The following is a 24,769-nucleotide window of genomic DNA, read 5'->3' as shown; positions in this document are numbered from 1 at the left end:
CTCTGTCCATCTGTCTACATCAGCCTTGCCCCCCCCCCCCCCCCCCCCCCCCCCCGGTGTTATTATTAGCCACTCAGAGCTTGTTGGACAGACTGGCAGCTCGTCGCGAACGCTACTAAAATGGGAACAGCAGTTTACACACCCCCTCACCCACCACTACCACATAGCTTCACCAGCCCCAACGCACACACTTACACCCCGCAGACACCCTGCACACACCTGCACACAGACAGTGCTCACACACACACTCTAAACTCCCAGAAAAGCTCTGTGAACCACAGCCAGAGAAGGAGCCGCCCGTCTGACGCCAACTTCAGAGGACAGCCAGAGATCAGTATGTGTGCGTGTGTACATTTGCGTCTTTCTCACTCTGTGTGCCAGAGAGTGAGCGAGCTACCAAGGTAGGCTTCACCGTGCCCCTAATGCCCATCATGATTGTGTGGGATTTTGGTGTGGGACAGTGTGAAAGCTGTTACAGGTTCTGTGTGGGTGGTACCAAAACGGAGCTGTTCTCTGTTGAGTGTCATAGCATCATTTCAAAAGAAGCACAGTTAGGGTTTGGCTGAGCAATCCCACAGCTGGAGTCAGAACACAGCGGCCTGGAGGCCTGTGGGTAAAGAGTGCTGAGTTGGCTTTCGGCTGCCTCTCTGTTGTACATTAGTACATTATCATGTTATCGGGCCATGGTTTGGAAAGGTCTGAGTATCACCCAACTGATGACTGACCCCCTTCTGCGTGAAGCTGGCACCAGTCAGAGGGGATGGGGGGCAGGAGAAGCAGCCACCCTGTAACTCAGAATGTCTACGTTTTACAGTGTAGCTTTGGATTCTTATTGAAGCTATACACCTTGTTCACCTAGAAATACAGGTGAAAAATGAAGAGGTGCTTGTTCTCTTTGGTCAAGTACTGTACTCAACTGGCATTTACAGTCAACAACACCAAAATAACACCTATAAACTGTTTTCAGAGACAATAATGAAGTCATAGCAATTTATTTCAAAAGTAATTTCTCTACAGGCATGATTGTTAATGCACATTTCTACATTACGTTTTTGTTGAAAGATTTGCATGACATATATATGAAAACTTTACAGTTGTTTTAATCTCACAAAAGAAAAAGATGCTGCATGGTATATGAGGGATAATACAAATGAAGCAGGGGCGAGGAGCCTTTAGAAGCAGGGGCGAGGAGCCTTTAGAGGAGCCTTTAGGGTCACAGATTCTGCTGGTTAATGGTGTAATTCAATTTCAATACATACTTCAATCATAAACGCTACCTTGTCCTGGACCTAGTTTTCAACCCTCTCTCTCTCTCTCTCTCTCTCTCTCTCGACCTCTAAATGCTCAGCTATGAAAAGCAAACTGACATTTACACCCTCTACAACCACTGAGATTATTATTTGACCCTGCTGGTCATCTATGAACATTTGAACATTTTGAAGAACAATCTTGCTTTAATGGCCATGTTGATTTGACTTGATAAGGACAGAGTCATCTGACCAGTTTTCCATTTAGCACCATATTTACACCTGGAAAAACTTATTTAATGGCTCACTATCCCAACATTATCCAGTGAATCAAACATCCAGTCATTAGCTGAGTAACAATAACCTTCACACACTCTGCAGCCAGTTTAGGGTTTCCCTAGCCTGGTCCCAGATCTGTTTGTGTGGTTTTGCTAATATTGTTTGGAGTGACATGACTATAGGAGTTGGCAAGACAGCACAAACAGATTGGGACCAGGCTAATGTTCCCCACCCTAGATTTGCATATACAGTACCATGGCTCAGAGTATTGTGTAGTAGGCCTATGTTTTAATTTGAAGATGTTAAGTCCCCTATATAGGGGACTTTGAGCGGTTCAGGACATGTTCCAACTGATTTTGGGGTACAAAGCGTTCTGTGAAGGTATTAGGGTCCTGTACCTTATATTGTCAGAAAGCCCCATCTGTCTACTCTGCGCTACCACTCTCTCAACGGAGCTGACTTGAAGTGTCAGGTATCAGACCCCACATTTGAATAGAGAGTGACATGTCACATTTTCTGGCCTATACAGACAAAGAATCGATTCGCTCTGCTTATGAGTGACAGAGCCCAGCCTGGGAGGCGGCATATGAACAGTAACAGTCTAGCGTACCCAACAATTGTGGTTCATGTCACTGTGATATTCTCAAATACTAAATCATTTCATAATAATTTTTTATATTTTCATAATATTTGAACTATGTAATTGAGCTTGTGTTCTCACAAGTGAGTATATCTCAGCAATTTATTAAAAATGTTTTACCGAAAGGTGAGATCCAGACCTTTCTATAACTATACAACATTACCAGTTATTGTTTATGGCCATCTCCTGAAAAAAGATTCTGTTTGGGTCTGTTTTTCTACTAGCTCCCAGGTCAGTCTTCATTAGAAGTTGCGTGGGCGTGTCTTCATCTCCACACTCTTAAAGGAGTAGCGCTCTCCGCTGTGAATGTCTGTCAGGATGTACCAGGTGCCCCAGTATATGCCATTAGTCAGCCCGCTGTAGCGCCCGCGGTAGAAGAGTCCATTCAGGTTAGACGCCAGGCAGGCGTCGAACCACCAGCCTGCACCATAGTACTCCGCACAGTTCCCTGACGTGTAGCGATCGTGGTCACGGTCGTTGGTGCTGAAAGCTCGGCCGTCGTGGTTGTAGCGTTTGCTGTAGCTCAGGGCATTGCCCGCGTCACCAGAGTACTCCCGTGCTGTCAGACGGTACCTGGGAGAAGGACAGACAGCATTAACACCATGTACTACTATGTTAAAGAGATATGTTCATGCCAAAATCGAAGTTTGTCAGATGTTTTCAGACCTCAAAAGAGGTCTAATGTGAAAACGAGTCCACGTCCTACTCCACCTGTTGTGTAGATCCAGCTACATGCCTTAATCCCAAATGAATGGGAAAGATTGTCCCCGTCTGATTTCAGGCCGTCCCTATCTTCCCATTCAGATGCCGTGGAACCTGAACTGATCTCGACAATATACCACTTTTGTTGTCGTTTGTCAAATACTTTCAAACTTTAATTTTGAGGCAAATAATCTATTTAATTTGTGTGTATCCTTGTTTGCTCATCGGTGTATGTGTGTGTTTGTGTGTTTCCATTACCTCTGTGCCTCTGCTGCCACTCTGAAAGTGTTGTAGGTGGCTTGGCGTTTCTGCTGGTGCCAGTCCTCCAGTTGTATACGCAGCAGGTGTTGACCAGTGTTGGTGAGAGCATGCAGCGCTGCGTTCCCCAGCCAGTATTCTCCCTGTGGGGAACCAAAACCCTCGCGGTACTCCTGCCACGTCCGGTTGAAGTCCACCGAGCCATCTCGCCGACGCTGGAACACTGTCCACCCCCCACCTGCTGTCTCCATGTCACACTCTGCCTAGGGCAGGAGGGTGCAAAGGTCACAACTCCTGGACATCAGACATCGGTCACATTTACATCAGAGAATAATGATGAAGTTTGCCTGACCATTGCTAATAGTAAAGGGAGTAAAGGGGGTGAGGAGTGAGAGACGTAACGCATAGAGAGTTTCTACTCTAATCTGTAAGCTCCATACTATATTTTACACTCTTTATCTCTCTGTATGTTCCCCTCCAAGCTATACAGATGGGACATAACCCATATACAGTATACAGGTTGTTTGCATTCAGTGTGTGTAAGTATTAGGAGGTACCTCCACTGCAGGTCTGCGTGGGTCAGGCTGGATGGTGTAGATTCCGTTCTCTTTGATCCCCAAACGATAGATCTCAGCACAGTCCTGAGGATGCAGCCTCGCTGAGGGGACCGCTGCAACACACACTCGCGCTCTTACAGCTGTATATTCTGTACGCACACGCACACACACACACACATACACACACGCAAACAGAGTACACACACACACAGAGTACACACACACAGAGTACACAAACAGTACACACACACACAGAGTACACACACAGAGTAAACACAGAGTAAACACACAGAATACACTCACTGAGTACACACTGAGTACACACACACAGAGAGCACACACACAGAGTACACACACACACATACAGAGTACACACACACATACACACACACACACAGAGTACACACACCACTCTCACCTGTTGGAGGGTGTTGTGTGATGCTCCTCAACAGTAGTATAAGGTCTTTCTCTCCCTCTCTCCCAACCGCTGCCCCCTCTAAACACATCGACAAAGAAGAAGTTGTGTGTGAGATCGAGGACTCATCCTTCTAAACTGCTGTAGAAGTTATATGGTGGTTGTGAGATACCAGTGTCTGCCCTACTCATACCACACAGAACCTTGCATTCCTGTGCACTCACCTCTGACCGACACAGAGCAGGCCTTACTAAGGCTCTGTTTAGTGTGTGTGTGTGTGTGTGTGTGTGTGTGTGTGTGTGTGTGTGTGTGTGTGTGTGTGTGTGTGTGTGTGTGTGTGTGTGTGTGTGTGTGTGTGTGTGTGTGTGTGTGTGTGTGTGTGTGTGTGTGTGTGTGCGCGCGTGTGCGTCTGCGTCTGTGTCTGTGTGTAGTGTTTGTGTGGTCCTCTTAAGAGATAGGAGAGACACCATCATTGTGTGCAGGTGTGAGTGTTTATGGGGGCAGAGCTCAAGAGAATGAACAGGAGGACACAGAAAGAGAGAAGATCAGTGTGTGTTTTTGTTCATTTGAATCAGTAATGCCCAGAGCACGCAGGACCCCCCACCGGCGAACGATGAACTGAAAACTCGAAAGTCATGAGTCCACAAGCCTCTCGTTCAAACATCGTTCACCATAAGGGGCTTTTTGGAGCCATTGTTTGTGACTGAGACTTTTAGACATGAGCTTAAAACAATGTACATTTGTTGATTGCTAGACATACAAATAAGATTATTTGTTGATACATTTGAAATTAGGTCTGATAGCAGCCTCAACCGGACTACAATGTAAACAACTCTTGGTGAAATGCCTTGCTTGACTGCAGTGAGGGTGATAAACACAATGACGTTAGAACTGCAACAGCCCAAACATATTCTTCTTCTCTATTCTCAGGATCTATTTTCCTGCCCGCATATTGTCATGCCTGCTCCCGCTCTCCCTCCCCGAGCGCCAGGTTGCCCAGCACTACACACTCCTACCAACATAATTACACACGCCTGCTTCCCTTGTCACACGCATCAGCGATTCATTGGACTCACCTGGACTCAATCATCTGTGTTATTACCTCCCCTATATCTGTCTGTTCCCCAGCTCTCTTCCCCGCTTCAGCATTAATTGTTGTATGTCGTTTTGTTACCCTGTTCTGACGCTAGTCCTGTCCTGATCCATGTCTGTGCTATATTAAATGTTCTCTCTCCGTACCTGCTTCTCTACTCCAGTGTCGGTTCTTACATATATGACAGACAGTTGTCATATTGAAGGCTTCCACCATGCTTCTGCCATTTTAAAGTAGTCAAAGTAGTATACTTGGTGGGCATTCCTTTGGGTTGTAGCCTCACTGGCGCTGCCCATGTTGTTACAGACGCTATCTCAATGGGAGCCGCTGAGCCGGAGTAGTGTGTATTAATCCTGCTGTAGTAGGACTCATTGCAGCCAGCAGGTCAAACGAAGACAAAAATGTATGAGTCACTCAGATAAACTAATCATGACTCTCGAGTCAGTAAAAAGAGTTGTTCAAAAAGAATGAATCGTTCACAAAACTGCACATCACTAGTGTGTGTGTGTGTTTGCCATGCTCCTCACCCAGTCGCCTGGCCATAGCCCTGAGGGCCTGACTGTGACAGTGTAGGTCACACTCTGTCAGTACTGCAGCCATCAGAGCCAGAATGGCCCCCAGCGTGTCCCCTCCCTGGCCTACACGGCCCCTGGGGACCCCTGGCTCCTGGAGGGAATTCATACAGCGCTGCAACTGGACCAGACGCTCCGACACATCCCTGGACTGCAGAGACAACACTTTAGCATTACAGTCATAACATATGCATGTTATACACACCAGGATTGATAGACACATACAGCAGCATTCACATCACACACATACACAATAGTCACACTGCTCTCTCTCCCTCTCTCTCACACAAACACACACACACACAAGCACGCACCATCATTGACAGTCATATCACACACACACAAACCGACACTAAGGGATGCAAAGTAGATCACTGCCACAGACTCAATCACTCAGTTACACTTCCATCACTCCTAGCCATGTCAGTGGAACACCTGTCATTGCATGGGCTCAGCAGAGCCATATGATGATGACATTTATAAACCCAGGCCTAATTTGACTCCCTCTTTGATTGTTATCCCTGGAAAGCGTCTGTCATGTGGTGCCCCTAATCCCGACAGTAGGGACCTGTTGCCCCCTCTCCATATACCATAACACTATTGCTAAAGGCACCAGTCACTATCTATACCACTATGCTACAGAGTTGGGCTCGATTCTATTTCAATTGGCTGAGTGATGTTATGTCCATAGTCACTTTTTCAACAGCTTAAACTTTACCCCCTGTCAAACCAGAGGCACATGGCGTGTCAGACTGAGAGACTCTAACCCGGCAGTATCTAATCACCCCTACAGAACAAACATTGTCCAGGCCTTCCTCTGTGCCACCCAGCTCAGAATTATCATTGTTTGGCGTGTACAATACCGGAGTCAGTTATATCAATACCTCACTCATTCTACTGGGAAAAGCACAGGAAATGACTTCAGATTGACCTGGTGCGTGATGTCACTCACCTCGGGCTGAACCTGTCGAGCTTCATGTCTGTGTTCCACCCTCAGAGGGGGGTCAGAGGCAGCCAGGGGGACGACCGCCACCCTGCAGCCTGCCATCCCGGGGCGTCCCTCACACCCCCCTGACCCTGTCCTCGCAGGTGGAGCGGCCACCAGACTGTCCTTGCAGTGGGGACAGGCTGGAGGTGCATCCGGGGGGGACAACATGGCCCCTACACACAGGGACAGCAGGGGGAGCACGCCGAGAGAGCCTAATGGAAACATGGGAAGACTCCTAAAAGAATGTGAAAAGCTGCAGAATTCGGGGCAGAATCCAGTCTCTCAGACACTACACCTCTGTGTTCTTCCTTTTACTGTCCCCCCTGACACCGGTTTTCACCTTAAAGCTGTTCTGCCTTGCCAGCCTCTTGGACTTGGGTGCCGACAAGTCTTTAGTGACGCTCTTCTTTTGAGTATTTTTTGGTGTTCTTGATGGGTTTCTGCTCCGCTTGATGCTTTGTTTGAAGCCTTCGATGGTGTTCCTCCACACTTTTCCCATAACCTTCTTCTATTTCTGTGTTAACTTCAACTTCTTCTTCTCTGTCTGTCTTTCTATCTGCATGCCTCTTTCATCCTCTCCACTTCTCTCTTTCCTATTTCTCTCTCCCTCTCTCTCTCTCACTCTCTCTCTCCCTGTCTCTGTTAGTGAGGTTCCTTTGACTCAGATTCCTAGATAACTGCGGCTCTCTTTGCTGTCTGACATGCACTAATGCACCCACCCCCTGATTCACACACACGCACGCATGGACACACGCCTTCACACAATCTATTCATCTCTTTGACCCGTACCCTCTCTCTTTTTTTTTCTCTCTCTCTCTCTCTCTCTCTCTCTCTCTCTCTCTCTCTCTCTCTCTCTCACACACACACACACACACACACACACACACACACACACACACACACACACACACACACACACACACACACACACACACACACACACACACAGTTCATGGACACATGCACCAGTGCAAGGAAAGAGAGAGAGAGAAGAAGAGAGTAAGAAAAGGAGAGAAGGAGGGGAGGGGGAGGAACATGTGACTTGAGCATGAGAGGAGAGTAAAGAAAGGGAAAGTGATTGAACTCTAGAACAAGCTCAATCACTTTCCCTTTCTTTACTCTCCTCTCATGCTCAAGTCACATGTTCCTCCCCCTTCTTCTCTTCTTTTCTCACTATCTTCTTCTCTCTCTCTCTTTCTCTCACTCTATTCCTCTTTTGCTTTCCCTCTGACTGTCAGTGCCCACCTCTAACTCTCTCCTGTCAGTGTGTGTCTGTGTGACAAAATGTGTATATTTGTGATGGTTTTTCCTCCAAGAAGACAAATATTTTCAAACACTACCCTCTCTTGTATACCCCCACGTTTCTCACCCAATCCCTTTGGTTTATTGGCATATGTGTTAATCAACTACGTTCCTACCAGGTCATAAAGACTAGACAGACACTCAAAAGGGGAGAAAAGTCAGGAATTCCTCCATAAACACTAGGGTCATCCATACTCATTAGGATGTGCTAAACGGACACACTCTAACAGAATGCCAACAGCCAAGGGGCAAAGACACTTCCAGTGGACTGGCCACCATTCCCATTTGGCCTTTGCCCTTTCACTGTCAAACAATTGGCACAATTCAGCCACATCCACATTCCAGTACGTGTTGTCAGTCAGTAATGGCGAACAGTCCATTAGTCCTGTACCAGCGTCCCTTCTTTGAATGCACAGACAATAATGGAGGACTGAATGGCTTCAGGCAGCCCTGGATCTCAGGAAATATCAGGGTGATATCGAACACAACAGCACTTTGATGATGAAGTATAGAGCAGCTATATATTTTACACATGAGATTCATTATACAAATAATTCAGTTACAGACAGAGACAACAGAGAATAGATAGCTCCTCAACATCTGTGGTGATGAAGATAACTGATGTTCATCTCAAAATAGTAATGATGACTAATCCAGTTGTCTCAATAGGCCTACAAGAAAATCCGTAAGGGAGATTGTTTTTGGCCTGCTCAATAACGCCATCTCATCATGACCAGTTCGCAAGTAATCAGAGCCTCTATCAGAAATGAACGAAGACTGCCCTCTAGTGGTTTACTTCCCATAATATCTGTCGTCATCAAATAAATGAAATAATCACCAGATATTAGGATATGGCCTATAGAGATAAGACTACAGTTGGCAAATGTGTGGTATGTTTGGAGCCAGTCTGCTTTTGCGTAACATCAAAAACGTGGTCAATGTTTTTTGGAGAATAGACAGTCATGCCAGGTATGCTGTTTTTTTTTTTCTAAAATAAAATGTTTTTTCCCTAAACTTATTTTTGGCTGTTATCTGCTTATCTCCTACTGCTCATGGTGCTGTTTAGACTGGAATGTTATATCAGATGAAATGTGGTATTGCAATTTGGAGAACTTCCTAAAATGGATTTAATTTGCATCTGGGCAGTCGTGGAGTAAACATGTCATCATTGCGTCTGTCTTTGTCTATATTTGGTACAGTCAAAGCCAAGGTATTTGCAACCTTGCTAAAGATGCAACCCTGATGCAGTTATTAAAGTGGGCGTGGTGTATCCTGTTTGTTGCGTGAAACGTTTTAGAGCAATGACGCAATAGTTGTTTTGGAGGAAGTGAAAGAGGGGAGGAAAAAAATCAGTCTAGGAAAGAACCTCTGAGAAAGAAGCCAGAGCAAAAGGTACAAGCCAACCAAATCGGAACTGAAACTATAGCTAGATATTTGTATTTAAATTACCGTGGAGAGAGTCTGAAAATACTAATCGGGAAGCTGGATATCAGAGCGATAAGCAACGGCCACCAAGTCTGAACATTAACATTTTATCTGGCTAGCTTGCTAGCCTGAGACATTTATTCAAATCCAGTAAAAATAGGCTGTCCTGAGACAGCAAGTCGGAAAACAGCGTTCTGGTGTGTTGGAAGTTGAAGGTAAGTTATATGATGTAACATTAGCTAGCTATGACAGCAACTTATGAGGGTCATTATTTCTTACTAAGCGCTTGTTTACCGACGCGACAGGGGGAATGTGAGAAATGTGTGACCGTCAGTGGGGCGGCTTCTCTTGCAGACTCATTTAGCAATAGGTCGGGGACGGTCGCGGTGTACAAGTCGAACCATGGCGTCGTGTCCGGCAACAACCGAGTCGCAAATGTATGATGTTCTGTACCTTACGGATAACTATATCGGACGTCGTTTTAAGAGAGCCTAGAGGGGATGGGTCAAAGAGACGGATAGATTGTGTGCGGGAGTGTGTCCGTCCTTGCATGTATGTGAATCAGGTGGTGGGTGCATTGCATTAGTGCATGTCAGACAGCAAAAAGAGCCACCCTTATTTTAGGATTCTGAGTAAAAGGAAACTGATTTACGGAGTGTGTGTGTCGCATTGTTTGTTAGATATGTTGCACTTGGTATGTCGTATGCAAATGAGGCGATTTTAAAACAAATTCCTTTTCGGCAGCTACCTGAGCTTGGGAAAATCTTTAGCCCATGTGTTCCGACTTCTAGAGTATAGTGTCATGGGTTGCAGATTAGAAGGCGATGACTGGGGTGTTACAAGAAACATGTTGGTTATTTTCAGTTGGAGTGTTGGATCTACAATAGTTCCATTACAATCTAGGCAAATATGACTGCTTCTACACAGGCAGCCAATTCTGATCGTTTTTCACTAATTGTTCCTTTGACCAATCAGATCATCTCTGAAAAATATTTGATGTGAAAAAATCTGATGTGATTGGTCAAAAGACCAATTAGTGGGAAAAGATCAGAATTGGCATCCTGAGTGAACACAGCCATACCACAGATAAGACAAGCAGCCAGCTGTTTCACCATATGTTTAAATCTGGAGCATCCAGTTAGAATTTCCACTCCTTACCATGGTGAGGAGAGGAAACCCAGTGGCCGGCAGTATAGAGCGAGATGGAACTGGGCCGACATTCTGGGGTAGGGACATCCCAAGATGTATCTGCTAGCAGATACTCATAGACTTCCAGTCATTGCGCTAATGCTTTTTAGCATTGGCTCGTGAAACTACCTCTAACTTCCTTCATACTGGACACCAAGACATACAAATGGTATCCAGGAGTTCATCTGACTCTGGGGAAGTACATAAAAAGGCAATCATCCTAAAGTATCCCTTTAACCTTACCACAGAGTTGAACGTTCTTAGCACAGCATTTGCTTTATATTTGGGCAGAGCATCCATTGTTTGTCCTGACACCCAACACACTACCATAACTCTTCACATAACAGTATAAGGCCAGTGTGCATTTTTGTCACTTTATTGAGCTGTCAAGCTTCTATCTACTCAGCACTCACAGTAGAAGCGGTAACAGTTAGTTCACTCTTCTCTCTGACTGGTGTCGTTGTTTTGGACGATGGTGTCCAGTCTTGCTGTAGCATGCTAAGGAAAGATGGGCTAATAGCCATGTAAATAGAGCTCTCTTCTGGACCAACAATGAAGAACTGCATTTTTTCCCCCCGAGTGTTTTCGGTGGATTAAATGCAGATACAAATACATTCGTAAAAGGCTAATATCAGCCGATAATATCAGTCAACTGATAAGTTGGTCAGGCTCTATTAAGCTGACTGTTGGCCTGGCTGCTACGTTGTTGTTTCCCATGATAAATACACTGAATTTGAATGGGTCACTCATGTCGTTGTTTCAGTATAGCTTTGGGTAGCTTTTTTATGATGATAGGACTAGGCTGGGCGGACATGGTTCGCTCCAATGACACTGCACCAGGTGTGTGCCTTCTCTATGGCTCCATTGAGAGAGTATGCCCTCAGAAGTTGGGAGTATGGCAGTAGTATTGAAGTGTAATTGCAATTACTTATTAAAACTACAGTCTGGGAATGGACACCCTGCAAGTGATTGGGAAAGAGTAGAGTTTTATGGTTGGGTCATTCTCTAGCCTCTGTAACAGGAAACATGATCTAGTCCTCAGACTCACTTCCTGTGTGTGTTAAGAGAGCGAATTAATGATGTCTTACTCGTGACTTGGCCAGTAGCTTAGGGAACGCATGACTGGAATGAATGGAGCTCATGTCTGATTGGCTCATTGGAATAGCCCTGATTCTACACACAGATTGCTAAATCACACACATTATAGCATTGTCATACACTCATTGTGCAGAGCTATGGATTTCAACCCCAACGATCAGTTTGAAACTATTGGAATATAAGATATCTAGATAAAAATCAAGTCAATATACTTGCAATAACGACTTTTGGTTTTTAGGTAGGGCAGTGGTGTCAAACAAATTTTGCCCTGGGGCACCACATTCGTTCTTCATTATGGTACGTATCCCAGGAGTATCATACTGAAAATGTGCTTTTTCACTAACCTTTAGGGATTTAAAAGGAAACTCCCTCTAGGCCTACACCAATTAAAGGCTTTTAAATTGGTAGGGAGTAGTGAATGAGTACACACGAAGGGGAGATTATTGGGACACAACCCTGATTTTTGTGTGTGTGGTCTTTCCTCAGACTCGACAGAATGACATCCAGGAAGAAAGTGCTCCTGAAAGTCATCATCCTGGGGGATTCTGGGTAAGCCCCTGAGTATTGGTGTTCTCTTTCTGTTTGACCACAGTGTTTAGTCTTCTAGTTTGATCAGAGAATGCAGTTTGGGTGTGCCAGATTCATTAGAACTACAGCTTACTACAGTCTTCCTGTCCAACCAGACTGCTGTTGGTTGGTTGTCCCACACATCTACAGTGCCTTCAGAAAGTATTCACACTAGGGTTCGCCGGTATCCAGATTTTCATACCGTCATGCTGTCCTTTCATCCCGGATATAAGGTATTACTAGTTTAGTACACAAGGGGTCACCAAAAAAACGCAAAAAAACATTGGGTGTTTTTATTACCAGAATGCTAACAAAATTAGCACAAGTAATATTGCATTTCCATGGAGGCTGTTAGCTAAAAATAAACAAATGGCAAAGACAGGCAATCCAGCTCAGTTATGCATATTTAGGTAGGAGCTACTGAATGTACTTTTTGGTGAGTTTGGCCCTTTACAAGTGAATGTGAACGAGAGAAATTGTACAAATGAACAAAGTTTTGACGCCTGCCTGTCTGAGGAAGAACAGTACTGACTCTGGAGCAGCATGTGTACAACGCTGTGTCTGTGTGCAGTCTGGAGCCGCAAGGGCAATTGGCCTGCTTGCTCTGCTTGGAGGAGAATACGGGCCTAGAATGTAGAGGAGAAAAAATTAAAGGAAATCAAGATGGTGGCAGCTGTACAAATAACTCATCCAAATGGCTTTAACTTGTCAAACACGGCAGACAGTGACACAACACGGTGCCCAGTCACCTTATTAATTCAGTCACTTACTTGGATAACTAGAGAGTTCAAATTAGGGGTCGCTTTAAATGCAGAATCTTGCTGCATTCTATAAACGCAGATGTAAAATGCTTCTTAATGTTATTTATTCTCGGCATCAGACAAATTTTGCGCTCTGACTGATGTTTAGCTACTTTTCTCAGGTACAGTATAGTTGCACGTGCCTGATCACTCTGTTGAAGCAAAAAAACACTGACTTTCAATATAAAATTAGACTCCTGTCGATACATAGCTGGACTCACCTGCTCCTCCCGCTTTCTCCTGTTGTGCTATTTCCAACTGTTCTGGGAAACTATGGTAAGCTTCATAATGTGACAGGGGAAATGAAGAACGTAATCTGCTTTATCTCCTAACGGATTGCACAAGTTGACTGCAGATATTTACTTAAATAGCTACAAATATTAAAATGTATTGAAAAAGGTCAAATAAATAGTTACAATGGTATTGAAAAAACCATCCCGTGGCTATTTCCAAATGCCCTGGTATACCGCCCAAGCCTAATTCACACCCCTTAACTTTTTCCACATTTTGTTGCGTTACAAAGTGAGATTAAAATGGATTGAATTGTTATTTGTTTTGTCAACGATCTACACAAAAAGCATTTTTCTTCCTCTATCTTCATTAAATAAGTATTCAACCCCCTGAGTGTTAGAATCACCTTTGGCAGCGATAACATCTGTGAGTCTTTCTGGGTAAGTCCCTAAGAGCTGTCCACACCTGGATTCTGCAGCATTTGCCCATTTATTCTTATCAAGATTGTTGTTGATCATTGCTAGACAAGCAGTTTCAGGTCTTGCCATGGATTTTCAAGCAGATTTAAGTCATAACTGAAACTCGACCAATTAGGAACAATCACTGTCTTCTTGGTAAGCAACTCCAGTGTAGCTGTGGCCTTGTGTTTTTAGGCTATTGTCCTGCTGAAAGGTGAATTTGTCTCCCAGTGTCTGTTGGAAAGCAGACAACCAGGTTTTTATCAAGGATTTTGCCTGTGCTTAGCTCCATCCTGTTTTATTTTTCGATCCTGAACTCCCCAGTCCTTAATGATTACAAGCATACCCATAACATGATGCAGCCACCACTATGCTTGAAAATATAGACAGTGGTACTTGGTAATGTGTTGTATTAGATTTGCCCCAAATGTATCACTTTGTATTCAGGACATATGGTTAATTGCTTTGCCACATTTCTTTTACAGTATTACTTTAGTGCCTTGTTGCAAACAGGATGCCTGTTTTGGAATATCTGTACAGGCAACCTTCTTTTCACTCTGCCAATTAGGTTAGTATTGTGGAGTAACTATAACATGGTTCATCCATCCTCAGTTTTCTCCTATCACAGTCATTAAACTCTGTAACTGTTTTAAAGTCACTATCGTCCTCATGGTGAAATCCCTGAGCGGTTTCCTTCCTCTCCGGCAACTGCGTTAGGAAGGACGCCTGTATCTTTGTAGTGACTGGGTGTATTTAAATATATATATTTATTTATTATTTATTTCACCTTTATTTAACCAGGTAGGCAAGTTGAGAACAAGTTCTCATTTACAATTGCGACCTGGCCAAGATGAAGCATAGCAGTTCGACACATACAACAACAGAGTTACACATGGAGTAAAACAAACACAGTCAATAAAACAGTGGAAAAATAAGTCTATATACAATGTGAGCAGGTGAGGTGAGAAGGGAGGTTAAGGCAAAAAAAAAGGCCATGGTGGCAACGTAAATACAATATTTTTATTAAAACACTGGAATGGTAGATTTGCAGTGGAAGAATGTGCACAGTAGAGATATAAATAATGGGGTGCAAAGGAGCTAAATAAATAAATACAGTAGGGAAAGAGGTAGTTGTTTGGGCTAATTTATAGATGGGCTATGTACAGGTGCAGTAATCTGTGAGCTGCTCTGACAGCTGGTGCTTAACTTGTGAGGGAGATAAGTGTTTCCTGTTTCAGATGTTTGTAGTTCGTTCCAGTCATTGGCAGCAGAGAACTGGAAGGAGAGGCGGCCAAAGGAAGAATTGGTTTTGGGGGTGACCAGAGAGATATACCTGTTGGAGCGCATGCTACAGGTGGGAGCTGCTATGATGACCAGCGAGCTGAGATAAGGGGGGACTTTACCTAGCAGGGTCTTGTAGATGACCTGGAGCCAGTGGGTTTGGCGACGAGTATGAAGCGAGGGCCAGCCAACGAGCGTACAGGTCGCAGTGGTGGGTAGTATATTGGGCTTTGGTGACAAAACGGATGGCACTGTGATAGACTGCATCCAATTGATTGAGTAGGGTATTGGAGGCTATTTTGTAAATGACATCGCCGAAGTTGAGGATTGGTAGGATGGTCAGTTTTACAAGGGTATGTTTGGCAGCATGAGTGAAGGATGCTTTGTTGTGAAATAGGAAGCCAATTCTAGATTTAACTTTGGATTGGAGATGTTTGATGTGAGTCTGGAAGGAGAGTTTACAGTCTAACCAGACACCTAGGTATTTGTAGTTGTCCACATATTCTAAGTCAGAGCCTTCCAGAGTAGTGATGTTAGACAGGCGGGCAGGTGCACGCAGCGATTGGTTGAAGAGCATGCATTTAGTTTTACTTGTATTCAAGAGCAATTGGAGGCCACGGAGGAGAGTTGTATCTCATTGAAGCTCGCCTGGAGGGTTGTTAACACAGTGTCCAAAGAAGGGCCAGAAGTATACAGAATGGTGTCGTCTGCGTAGAGGTGGATCATCGACTCACCAGCAGCAAGAGCGACATCATTGATGTATACAGAGAAGAGAGTCGGTCCAAGAATTGAACCCTGTGGTCCCCCCATAGAGACTGCCAGAGGCCCGGACAACAGACCCTCCGATTTGACACACTGAACTCTATCAGATAAGTAGTTGGTGAATCAGGCGAGGCAATCATTTGAGAAACCAAGGCTGTCGAGTCTGCAGATGAGGATGTGGTGATTGACAGAGTCGAAAGCCTTGGCCAGGTCAATGAATACGGCTGCACAGTATTGTTTATTATCGATGGCGGTTAAGATATTGTTTAGGACCTTGAGCGTGGCTGAGGTGCACCCATGACCAGCTCTGAAACCAGATTGCATAGCGGAGAAGGTATGGTGGATTCGAAATGGTCGGTAATCTGTTTGTTGACTTGGCTTTTCGAAGACATTTAGAAAGGCAGGGTAGGATAGATATAGGTCTGTAGCAGTTTGGGTCAAGAGTGCCCCCCCCCCCCCCCTTTGAAAAGGGGGATGACCGCAGCTGCTTTCCAATCTTTGGGAATCTCAGATGACACGAAAGAGAGGTTGAACAGGCTAGTAATAGGGATTGATACACCATCCAAATTGTTATTAATAACTCCACCATGCTCAAAGAGATATTCAGTGTCTGCTTATATTTTTTAATCTACCAATAGGTGCCCTTCTTTGCAAGGCATTGGAAAACCTCCCTGGTCTTTGTGGTTGAATCTGTATTTGAAATTCACTGCCTGGCTGAAGGACCTTACAGTTATCTGCATGTCTGTCTGGGGTACAGAGATGAGGTCGTCAGAATGCAACTTATTATGTGACTTATTAAGTACATTTTTACTCCTGAACGTATTTAGGCTTGCCATAACAAAGGGGTTGAGTACTTATTGACTCAAGACATTTCAGCTTTGGATTTTTTATTAGTTTGTAAACATTTCTAAAAACATAATTCCACTTTGACATGATGGGGTATTGTGTATAGGCCAGTGACTAAAGAAAGTGTCATTTTTCAATTCAGGCTGTAATGCAACAAAATGTGGAAAAAGTTAAGGGGTGTGAATACTTTCTAAAGGCACTGTATGTATCCATTTGATTTATGACTTTTTTTTATTTCACTTTTCCTCCCCCTCTCTCTTTCACACTGTAATCTGATGCTGCTGTATTCTCATTGTGCCACTGCATGCTCAGCACTGCAGAGGAGAACTCTGGACAGTGTGTGGGGCACCTCTGATGGGGTTTTACTGGTGTCTGGTGTCTCTCTCTGTTCCTTATTGATTTTGTCTCGAGGCATCAGTCATGGTTTCTCTTTCACCATTAGGACTGAATAGATAGATGGAATAATGCAGTCATGTTGAACAACAGCTATTAATTTATCTTTAACACCTCTCTCCCCTGATTGCCCCCCCCCCCCCTTCATCTCTATCTCCCTCTCAAGAGTTGGGAAGACCTCCCTGATGAACCAGTATGTGAATAGGAAGTTCAGTAACCAGTACAAAGCTACAATAGGAGCTGACTTCCTGACCAAGGAGGTGATGGTGGACGATCGGCTCGTCACAATGCAGGTACAGAAACATGGCCACAGCACCACTATCATAGCGACAATATCTATTAATAACGTCACCATATAAACCGCACAGCCTGGCTGACACCATATTAACAGTATAACATAGGAGCACAACAGACATTTTCAGGCCGAGAAGACACATCAGAAGTGCCAGACAGGCACACAGATTAATTGACAATATTATAAGGACAGGAGAAGTCTTGGCCTGGAATTCCAGTATGGCGACCGTGAGGTAAGGTGATCTGTTTGGCATTCCCTTTCTTTACTAAAATACCCTTTTAAATACTGGGAAAATGCGTGGTGGAGGCCGAAACCGGGTTAACCATGGAGAAAATTGCATGAGAAAAGCTCCAGAGAACCAGGTGTGAACAAAAATACATAATTACGGGGCTTACTGAAATTGACTTCAGTTGCCGTTCAAATGTTAATTTTGTAAATTTCCCCGAAAGCTGTAATACCAACATGTTTCAAGCAGACCACCATAGTCCCTGTGCCCAAGAACATAAAGGCAACTTGCCTAAATGACTACAGACCCGTAGCACTCACGTCCGTAGCCATGAAGTGCTTTGAAAGGTTGGTAATGGCTCACATCAACACCATTATCCCAGAAACCCTAGACCCACTCCAATATGCATACCACCCAAACAGATCCACAGATGATGCAATCTCTATTGCGCTCCACACTGCCCTTTCCCACCTGGACAAAAGGAACATTTATGTGAATGCTATTCATTGACTACAGCTCAGCGTTCTACACCATAGTACCCTCAAAGCTCATCACTAAGCCAAGGATCCTGGGACTAGACACCTCCCTCTGCAACTGGATCCTGGACTTCCTGACGGGCTGCCCCCAGGTGGTGAGGGTAAGTAGCAACACATCTGCCACACTGATCCTCAACACTGGAGCTCCCCAGGAGTGTGTGCTCAGTCCCCTCCTGTACTCCCTGTTCACCCATGACTGCATGGCCAGGCATGACTCCAACACCATCATTAAGTTTGCAGACGACACAATAGTGGTAGGCCTGATAACGAGGAGACAGCCTATAGGGAGGAGGTCATAGACCTGGCTGGGTGGTGCCATAATAACAACCTATCCCTCAACGTAACCAAGACTAAGGAGATAATTGTGGACTGCAGGAAAAGGAGGACGAGCACGCCCCCATTCTCATCGACGGGGCTGTAGTGGAGCAGGTTGAGAGCTTCAAGTTCCTCGGTGTCCACATCAACAAAATAGAATGGTCCAAACACACCAAGACAGCTGTGAAGAGGGCACGACAAAGCCTATTCCCCCTCAGGAAACTAAAGATTTTGCATGGGTCCTGAGATCCTCAAAAGGTTCTACAGCTGCAACATCGAAAGCATCCTGACTGGTTGCATCACTGCCTGGTACGGCAATTGCTCGGCCTCTGACTGCAAGGCACTACAGAGGGTAGTGCGTATGGCCCAATACATCACTGGGGCTAAGCTGCCTGCCATCCAGGACCTCTACACCAGGCGGTGTCAGAGGAAGGCCCTAAAAATTGTCATAGACCCCAGCCACCCCAGTCATAGACTGTTCTCTCTACTACCGCATGGCAAGCGGTACTGGAGTGCCAAGTCTAGGACAAAAAGGCTTCTCAACAGTTTTTACCCCCAAGCCATAAGACTCCTGAAATGGCTACCTGGACTATTTGCATTGTGTGCCCCCCAACCCTTCTTTTTACGCTGCTGCTCCTCTCTGTTTATCATATGCATAGTCACTTTAACCATATCTACATACTACCTCAATCAGCCTGACTAACCAGTGTCTGTATGTAACCTCGCTACTTTTATAGCCTAGCTACTGTATATATCCTGTCTTTTTACTGTTGTTTTATTTCTTTACTTACCTATTGTTCACCTAATACCTTTTTTGCACTATTGGTTAAAGCCTGTAAGTAAGCGTTTCACTGTAAGGTCTACTACACCTGTTGTATTTGGTGCACGTGACAAACATTTGATTTGAACCAGAATGAAAGAATTCCTGAAAGTTAATACCACAAATACTGGGCCAGGAGAACTTCACACAGGCTCCCACAATCAGACGAGCACATCGAACAAGCGGCCTGAGAGGGAACACAAGCAGCTAAACCAAGGGGTATCATCGCAAAGTTCCTTAACTATAGGGACAAAGAAATTAAGGCATGATAATGGAGAAATTGATATTTGAATTGAAAAATGTTATTAAAGTGGACACATGTTGTCATTACGTGTCTTTTATAAAAGAGGGATAAAAACAAGCAGCTATGTGCGTGCGCAAAGCCCACAATTATGCACCTTTTCGATTAATATTTTGAGCTCTTTGTTGGACAGTTATACCGAAATGTATTCATTAACTGAATCCTAAAGTGGAATGTACAAGAAATGTAGCTAGGTCAACTGAACATGTAGCCGGTAAATTCTGAAAATCAGATGAATAAATGGACGCACGCGCTTTGGTTCGGGCACTGATGTTGATCTAATATTACAAGTCATGATACCACCCTGCTCTTAGTGATCCGCCTGTTCTGTCCCCCGGTGGGTCAAAACAAGTGCTCCCCACATGTGGTTGTGTTCAGTACAACGGAACTGTCGACTACTCCAGTGGGTATGGGCCTGTATCTGTGTTGTATTTATTTAGTTGGAGAATAATTTGGAAAGTTGGGGGAAAAAATGGCTTACTATACTGTAATGGTGCCTAAATAGTCAAATTAATTTTATTTTCAATTATCACAGTGATGGCAAGTGCTTTTTATGTTTTCCTCTTGTTCTAGGCCCTGGGAGGAATAACCTATTCCTTTCACTTGGCTTTTAAAAGTGTCTCATGTATCTCAGAAGGTAGAACCAGCCAGGACTCCTTAATAATAATCACTATATTTACCTAAAAAACACTAATTATACTAGTTGACTAGCATGGACATAGTATTTACACTCAGTCTCCAGCTGTTGAGAATGGGTATGGAAGCTGAACACGCAGCAACCCAGACCAGTTGTCGGAGATTACACATACTGATTTATGTATTTGATTAAACAATATATAGATATCTGCATGAGATGATATGTTAACCACTTAACACATTTTTCAATGAATATATCAATTTCTCTGTTATGTGGCCAGTTTATTAGATACGTCCATCTAGTATCAGGTCGGACCCCCTTTGCATCCAGAACAGTCTGAATTCTCTGGGGTGTGGAAACGTTGCTCAGTTGGTATCAAGGGACTTAACGTGTGCCAGGAAAACATTCCCCACACCTTTACTCCACCACCAGCATGTACTGTTGACACCAGGCAGGATGGGGCCATGGACTCATGGCCAAATCCTGACTCTGCCATCAGCATGACAAAACAGGAACCGGGATTCGGCGGACCAAGCAACGTTTTCTCACTCCTCAATTGTCTATTGTTGGTGATCGCATGCCCACTGGAGCTGCTTCTACTTGTTTTTAATTGATATGTGTGGTCATCTGCTGCAATAGCCCATCCGTGACAAGGACCGGAGAGTTGTGTGTTCCAAGATGCCTTTCGGCACACCTGTTGTTCTGCCCTGTTATTTGCCTGTTTGTGGCACGCCTGTTGGCTTGCACGATTCTTGACGTTCTCCTTCTTGTCAACTAACTGTTTTAGCCCACAGGACTGCCACTGACTGGATATTTTTTTGTTTGTCGCACCATTCTTGGTAAACCCTAGACACTGTCGTGCGTGAAAAGCCCAGGAGGCAGGACGTTTGAGATACTAGAACCGGCGCGCCTGGCACCGACGATCATACTATGCTCAAAGTCGCTTAGGTCATTCATTTTGCCCATGCTAATGTTCAATCGAACAGTAACTAAATGCCTCAATGCCTGTTTGCCTGCTTTATATGGCAAGCTACGGCCACATGACTCACTGTCTGTAGGAGTGAACCATTTTCGTGAACTGGGTGGTGTACCTAATTAACTGGTCGCTGAGTCTATATTGGACTTACCAATGGAATCATAAGTTGTATTATTATGAATTTTGTTCTTCATAACGCGCCTTACTTAAAGTTGGACATTTGTGGTTGACTAGAACGCATTTAAGTCTGGCCAAGACTGTACATATACTTTCTTTGTATTTCATAGAGACATAGTCACTGACCATTTAACTTGCATTACGGGGAATGACTACAATGGATGCACCAATAAGGTTGCTCTTTCACCTGTGCAACAGGACAGATTCATGCAGGAAGCATCAAAGGGGAGGAAGTGAAAAAGGAACATGAGGGATTTGTTTTATTTTTCATGTCTTGAATACATGTCCACTAAGAAGCCTGAGGATTTATAAGTTCTATTTTCATTGTAGCTGTTTTCTAGTGTTTCAACACAATGTATGGAGTCAATATGTAAAGACTCATCTCAATATCATGTGTCGTGGATAATATTTAAGATATGAATGCATTAACATGTGTGTCATGGAATGTCAATGGAATTGTGCAACCAGCCAAAATAATAAAGGAATTTTATTATTTGAAAAAGAACGCCAACATTTTAAATTTTTTTTTTAAAGAAACTCACCTATCAGCAATCGAAAGTGAAAGGTCTGGGTGAGCTTGCGATGGATTGACATTCTCCTCCACCTATTCCTCAAGATCCAGAGGAGTATCAAGTCTAATTGATAAAGTTCCATTTAAGTCTACAGAAATGGCTACAGGCCCAAATGGGCGTTTTTATAACAGGGAACAGGAAAACTGGCACAAGAAAAAGTAACTTTACTGAATTTCTATTGCCCAAATGAAGACGACCCAAAGTTCATTAACGACAATATTGTAATAGTGATTACATACTGAGGAAAGGCAAACAACTTGTCACGCCAATGGGTGATCGGTGTGATTTGATCAAAAGTTGATTTATAAAGTACTCTTTTGGTAGCACTGATGCTAACTTCATGAAGTGGCAACCAAACATGGCTGATTACATGACACAGTGAGTGGGATTAGTTTAAGATCTTAGTTCAGAAAATATGTTGCCCAACAATAGTTAATCCTTTTGCCTTCTGTCACTGTTTCCCTCCCTCCCTCTTCCTTTCGTCGCTCCCTCCACCTGTCCTCATGGTCAGATCTGGGACACGGCAGGGCAAGAGAGGTTCCAGTCTCTGGGTGTGGCGTTCTACCGTGGGGCAGACTGTTGTGTGCTGGTGTTTGACGTAACTGCCCCCAACACCTTCAAGACTCTAGACAGCTGGAGGGACGAGTTCCTGATCCAGGCCAGTCCCAGAGACCCCGAGAACTTTCCCTTTGTGGTGCTAGGCAACAAGATCGACCTGGAGAACAGACAGGTGGGTGACAGATTGTTATAGGTGTTAAAACATCTCAAGTTACAGGACCTCATGCTACTGTTGCTAATGTCATCTCCACTGGTGTTTTTAATACATATGATTAATAATTTCTTAGTTGCAGGGTATTATCTAATGTATGTGTTTCAAAGTATTAATGTTGCCACTTTTTCAATCATTGAATTGGAATTTCAGTTTTCTTCCTGAATTGACTGCCCTCCATTGGAATTGAGCCCAACCCTGGTCTCCTCATTGATCTCATCTGATGTTTGTGAATGTCTTTCCACCCACACCCAGGTGACGACCAAGCGGGCTCAGGCATGGTGTCAGAGTAAGAACAACATCCCCTACTTTGAGACCAGTGCCAAGGAGGCCATCAACGTAGAGCAGGCCTTCCAGACCATTGCACGCAACGCCCTCAAACAGGTGGGTGTCCAGGAGAGGGAATGGGTGTTTTGGGTTTTTGGTGTTTACCTTTTTTGGGCGGTTGGGAACTTAAGTAGAAGAGCAAAACTTAGATTCCGGTTTCTCCATCTTCTCATCCTCATTCCCTCTTTTTGTTTCTTCTTCTTCTTCTTATTAGGAAACTGAGGTGGAGCTGTATAATGAATTCCCGGAGCCCATCAAGCTAGACAGGAATGACAGAGCAAAGACTTCAGCAGAGGCCTGCACCTGCTGAGAGGGAACATGGACTATCTTCTGTCTGGCTTTCTGGAAAACCCTTCTCTCTCTTCACCTGCTCCCCTTTAGGGAAAAGACTGCATCTCTGGTCTCTGCACCCATGTCACATCCCCCTCCCACCATAATCACACTAAGTTCCCAGTTACACACACAATGAGTATATTGCTCCTCACATGCACCCCTAACACACATTCCAATGATCAAAGATCACGAGAGAAGAATTTGTAGATCCCTGCCTGCCTGTTCCTGAATCCATATCATGAGTGAACCCACAACCTGGCCCACCCACCCTGTCTAACTGTGTCCCCTCTTGGCCTCTCAAATTGGGGGGACCAGATGGAGCCATGTCCTAAGAATGCAGTGGGGAACTCTAGAAGTGACGGCTGATGCTTTTTTACATGATTATGATATCTTTGTGTCATTGTCCTGATACTTCTTATCCTGTATTTTCTGTTTATCAGGAATTAGTTTTGACTTGAAGTTCTATATTGCCTACCTAGCTCTTGTCAAATAATCAGCTGAATTAGAAGTTATTTTTGTTCTTATTGGCTGTCTAAGTTTAAGCCATCAGAAGCTTATACTTGTTTTGCACTTTGTTGTTTTACTGTTTTGTTTTTTTTTGGGGGGGGGGGGTGGATTTAAACGTTGAACTCTGATTTGAGCAGTGTCGGCTAGAACAACAACAAGCCACAAACAACAATACTACTCCCACCATACTTCTCTACTACCCCTAGGAAGCCTGTTGATGCTATAAAAATAGAAAACAGAAGGCTAACTACGCCCTTTGTAGGGACTGGAGTGCATTGGTTGGTTTAGTAGCCTCATGTTGCAGGGGAAATATTTATACGTAGGCAATGACGAGAGAAGCTGATCACACAAACAATGAAAGACAAGAACTTTCTTCATAAGATAATAATACTATTTGCTACTTAATACTACTAGAACTACTGCTACTATGTGCTGTATGTCCTTTGTCAGCCATCTTGTTTCAAAACCATAATTACAGCTCTGTCCCTATTTACATCTGTCCACTTATGTCTGTATTCCCTGTCTGTTTTTCTGTCTGCTGGTAGCTCAGTATGGCAAGAGTGCTTAATATTACTTTAATTGATTGTGTGCAACTATTGTGTGTAGATATAATAGGGACAGTCTTTAAAAAATAAAAAAAAAACAAGTTGAGATGAAACATAATGGGATGAGCTTCCTATCAATTAAAGAAACAGTCCAAGGATTTGCCCTCTTAACAAAATAATCAGTGTTATGCCAATGAATTTGTTGAAAGTAAGTCTTGGGATTTCAAAAGTAATAATAAAAATGTTGAATATAAACATTGTTTATGGTTGATTTATTTCCATGTGTTTTAAAACTGTTGGTGAGTGGTTGCATGCGAAGGTTGATGGGATA

The 24,769-nt window shown here is 44.0% G+C and overlaps 2 protein-coding genes across 5 annotated transcripts; one reads left to right on the top strand and one right to left on the bottom strand.

Moving 5' to 3' along the window:
* Positions 1-976: 976 nt before the first annotated feature.
* LOC110494298 (fibroleukin) lies at positions 977-7,523 on the bottom strand. 2 transcript variants are annotated; one of them, XM_036950381.2, is made up of 6 exons: positions 6,716-7,523; positions 5,719-5,914; positions 4,102-4,179; positions 3,684-3,796; positions 3,127-3,389; positions 977-2,739 (listed from the first exon to the last, which is right to left on the bottom strand). In XM_036950381.2, exons 1-6 carry the CDS (start codon positions 6,974-6,976, stop codon positions 2,409-2,411), a joined length of 1,242 nt encoding a protein of 413 aa, XP_036806276.1. In that variant the 5' UTR covers positions 6,977-7,523; the 3' UTR covers positions 977-2,408. The 2 variants fall into 2 exon arrangements, with proteins under 2 accessions (XP_036806276.1, XP_036806275.1); XM_036950380.2 differs by having other exon boundaries at positions 3,684-3,832; positions 6,716-7,328.
* A 1,478-nt stretch (positions 7,524-9,001) lies between these two features.
* LOC110494293 (ras-related protein rab7) lies at positions 9,002-24,693 on the top strand. 3 transcript variants are annotated; one of them, XM_036950378.2, is made up of 7 exons: positions 9,337-9,693; positions 12,003-12,061; positions 12,251-12,313; positions 17,269-17,395; positions 22,469-22,687; positions 22,982-23,110; positions 23,268-24,693. In XM_036950378.2, the coding sequence occupies exons 3-7, from the start codon at positions 12,261-12,263 to the stop codon at positions 23,361-23,363; spliced, it is 624 nt and encodes a 207-aa protein (XP_036806273.1). In that variant the 5' UTR covers positions 9,337-9,693; positions 12,003-12,061; positions 12,251-12,260; the 3' UTR covers positions 23,364-24,693. The 3 variants fall into 3 exon arrangements, with proteins under 3 accessions (XP_090061835.1, XP_021424914.1, XP_036806273.1); XM_090205709.1 differs by lacking the exons at positions 9,337-9,693; positions 12,003-12,061 and adding an exon at positions 9,002-9,022; XM_021569239.3 differs by lacking the exon at positions 12,003-12,061 and having other exon boundaries at positions 9,193-9,693.
* The last annotated feature ends 76 nt before the right edge of the window (positions 24,694-24,769 follow it).

Source organism: Oncorhynchus mykiss, chromosome 17 (assembly GCF_057628025.1).
Source record: "Oncorhynchus mykiss isolate SJ-2025 chromosome 17, ASM5762802v1, whole genome shotgun sequence".
NCBI classification, from domain to species: Eukaryota; Metazoa; Chordata; class Actinopteri; order Salmoniformes; family Salmonidae; genus Oncorhynchus; species Oncorhynchus mykiss.
This window is presented reverse-complemented; position numbering and strand designations above follow the sequence as displayed.

What these genes read in the sequence shown, in the direction of transcription:
- LOC110494298 (XM_036950380.2), bottom strand. Translation starts at nt 6,976, where the DNA reads ATGTTTCCATTAGGCTCTCTCGGCGTGCTCCCCCTGCTGTCCCTGTGT. An exon ending in CACACAACACCCTCCAACAG is followed by an intron (nt 3,833 to 4,101) that starts GTGAGAGTGGTG and finishes GTGTGCGTACAG; the next exon opens with AATATACAGCTGTAAGAGCG. An exon ending in GTGGCAGCAGAGGCACAGAG is followed by an intron (nt 2,740 to 3,126) that starts GTAATGGAAACA and finishes TCCTTCTCCCAG; the next exon opens with GTACCGTCTGACAGCACGGG.
- LOC110494293 (XM_090205709.1), top strand. Translation starts at nt 12,261, where the DNA reads ATGACATCCAGGAAGAAAGTGCTCCTGAAAGTCATCATCCTGGGGGAT. An exon ending in TCGACCTGGAGAACAGACAG is followed by an intron (nt 22,688 to 22,981) that starts GTGGGTGACAGA and finishes ACCCACACCCAG; the next exon opens with GTGACGACCAAGCGGGCTCA. An exon ending in CACGCAACGCCCTCAAACAG is followed by an intron (nt 23,111 to 23,267) that starts GTGGGTGTCCAG and finishes TCTTCTTATTAG; the next exon opens with GAAACTGAGGTGGAGCTGTA.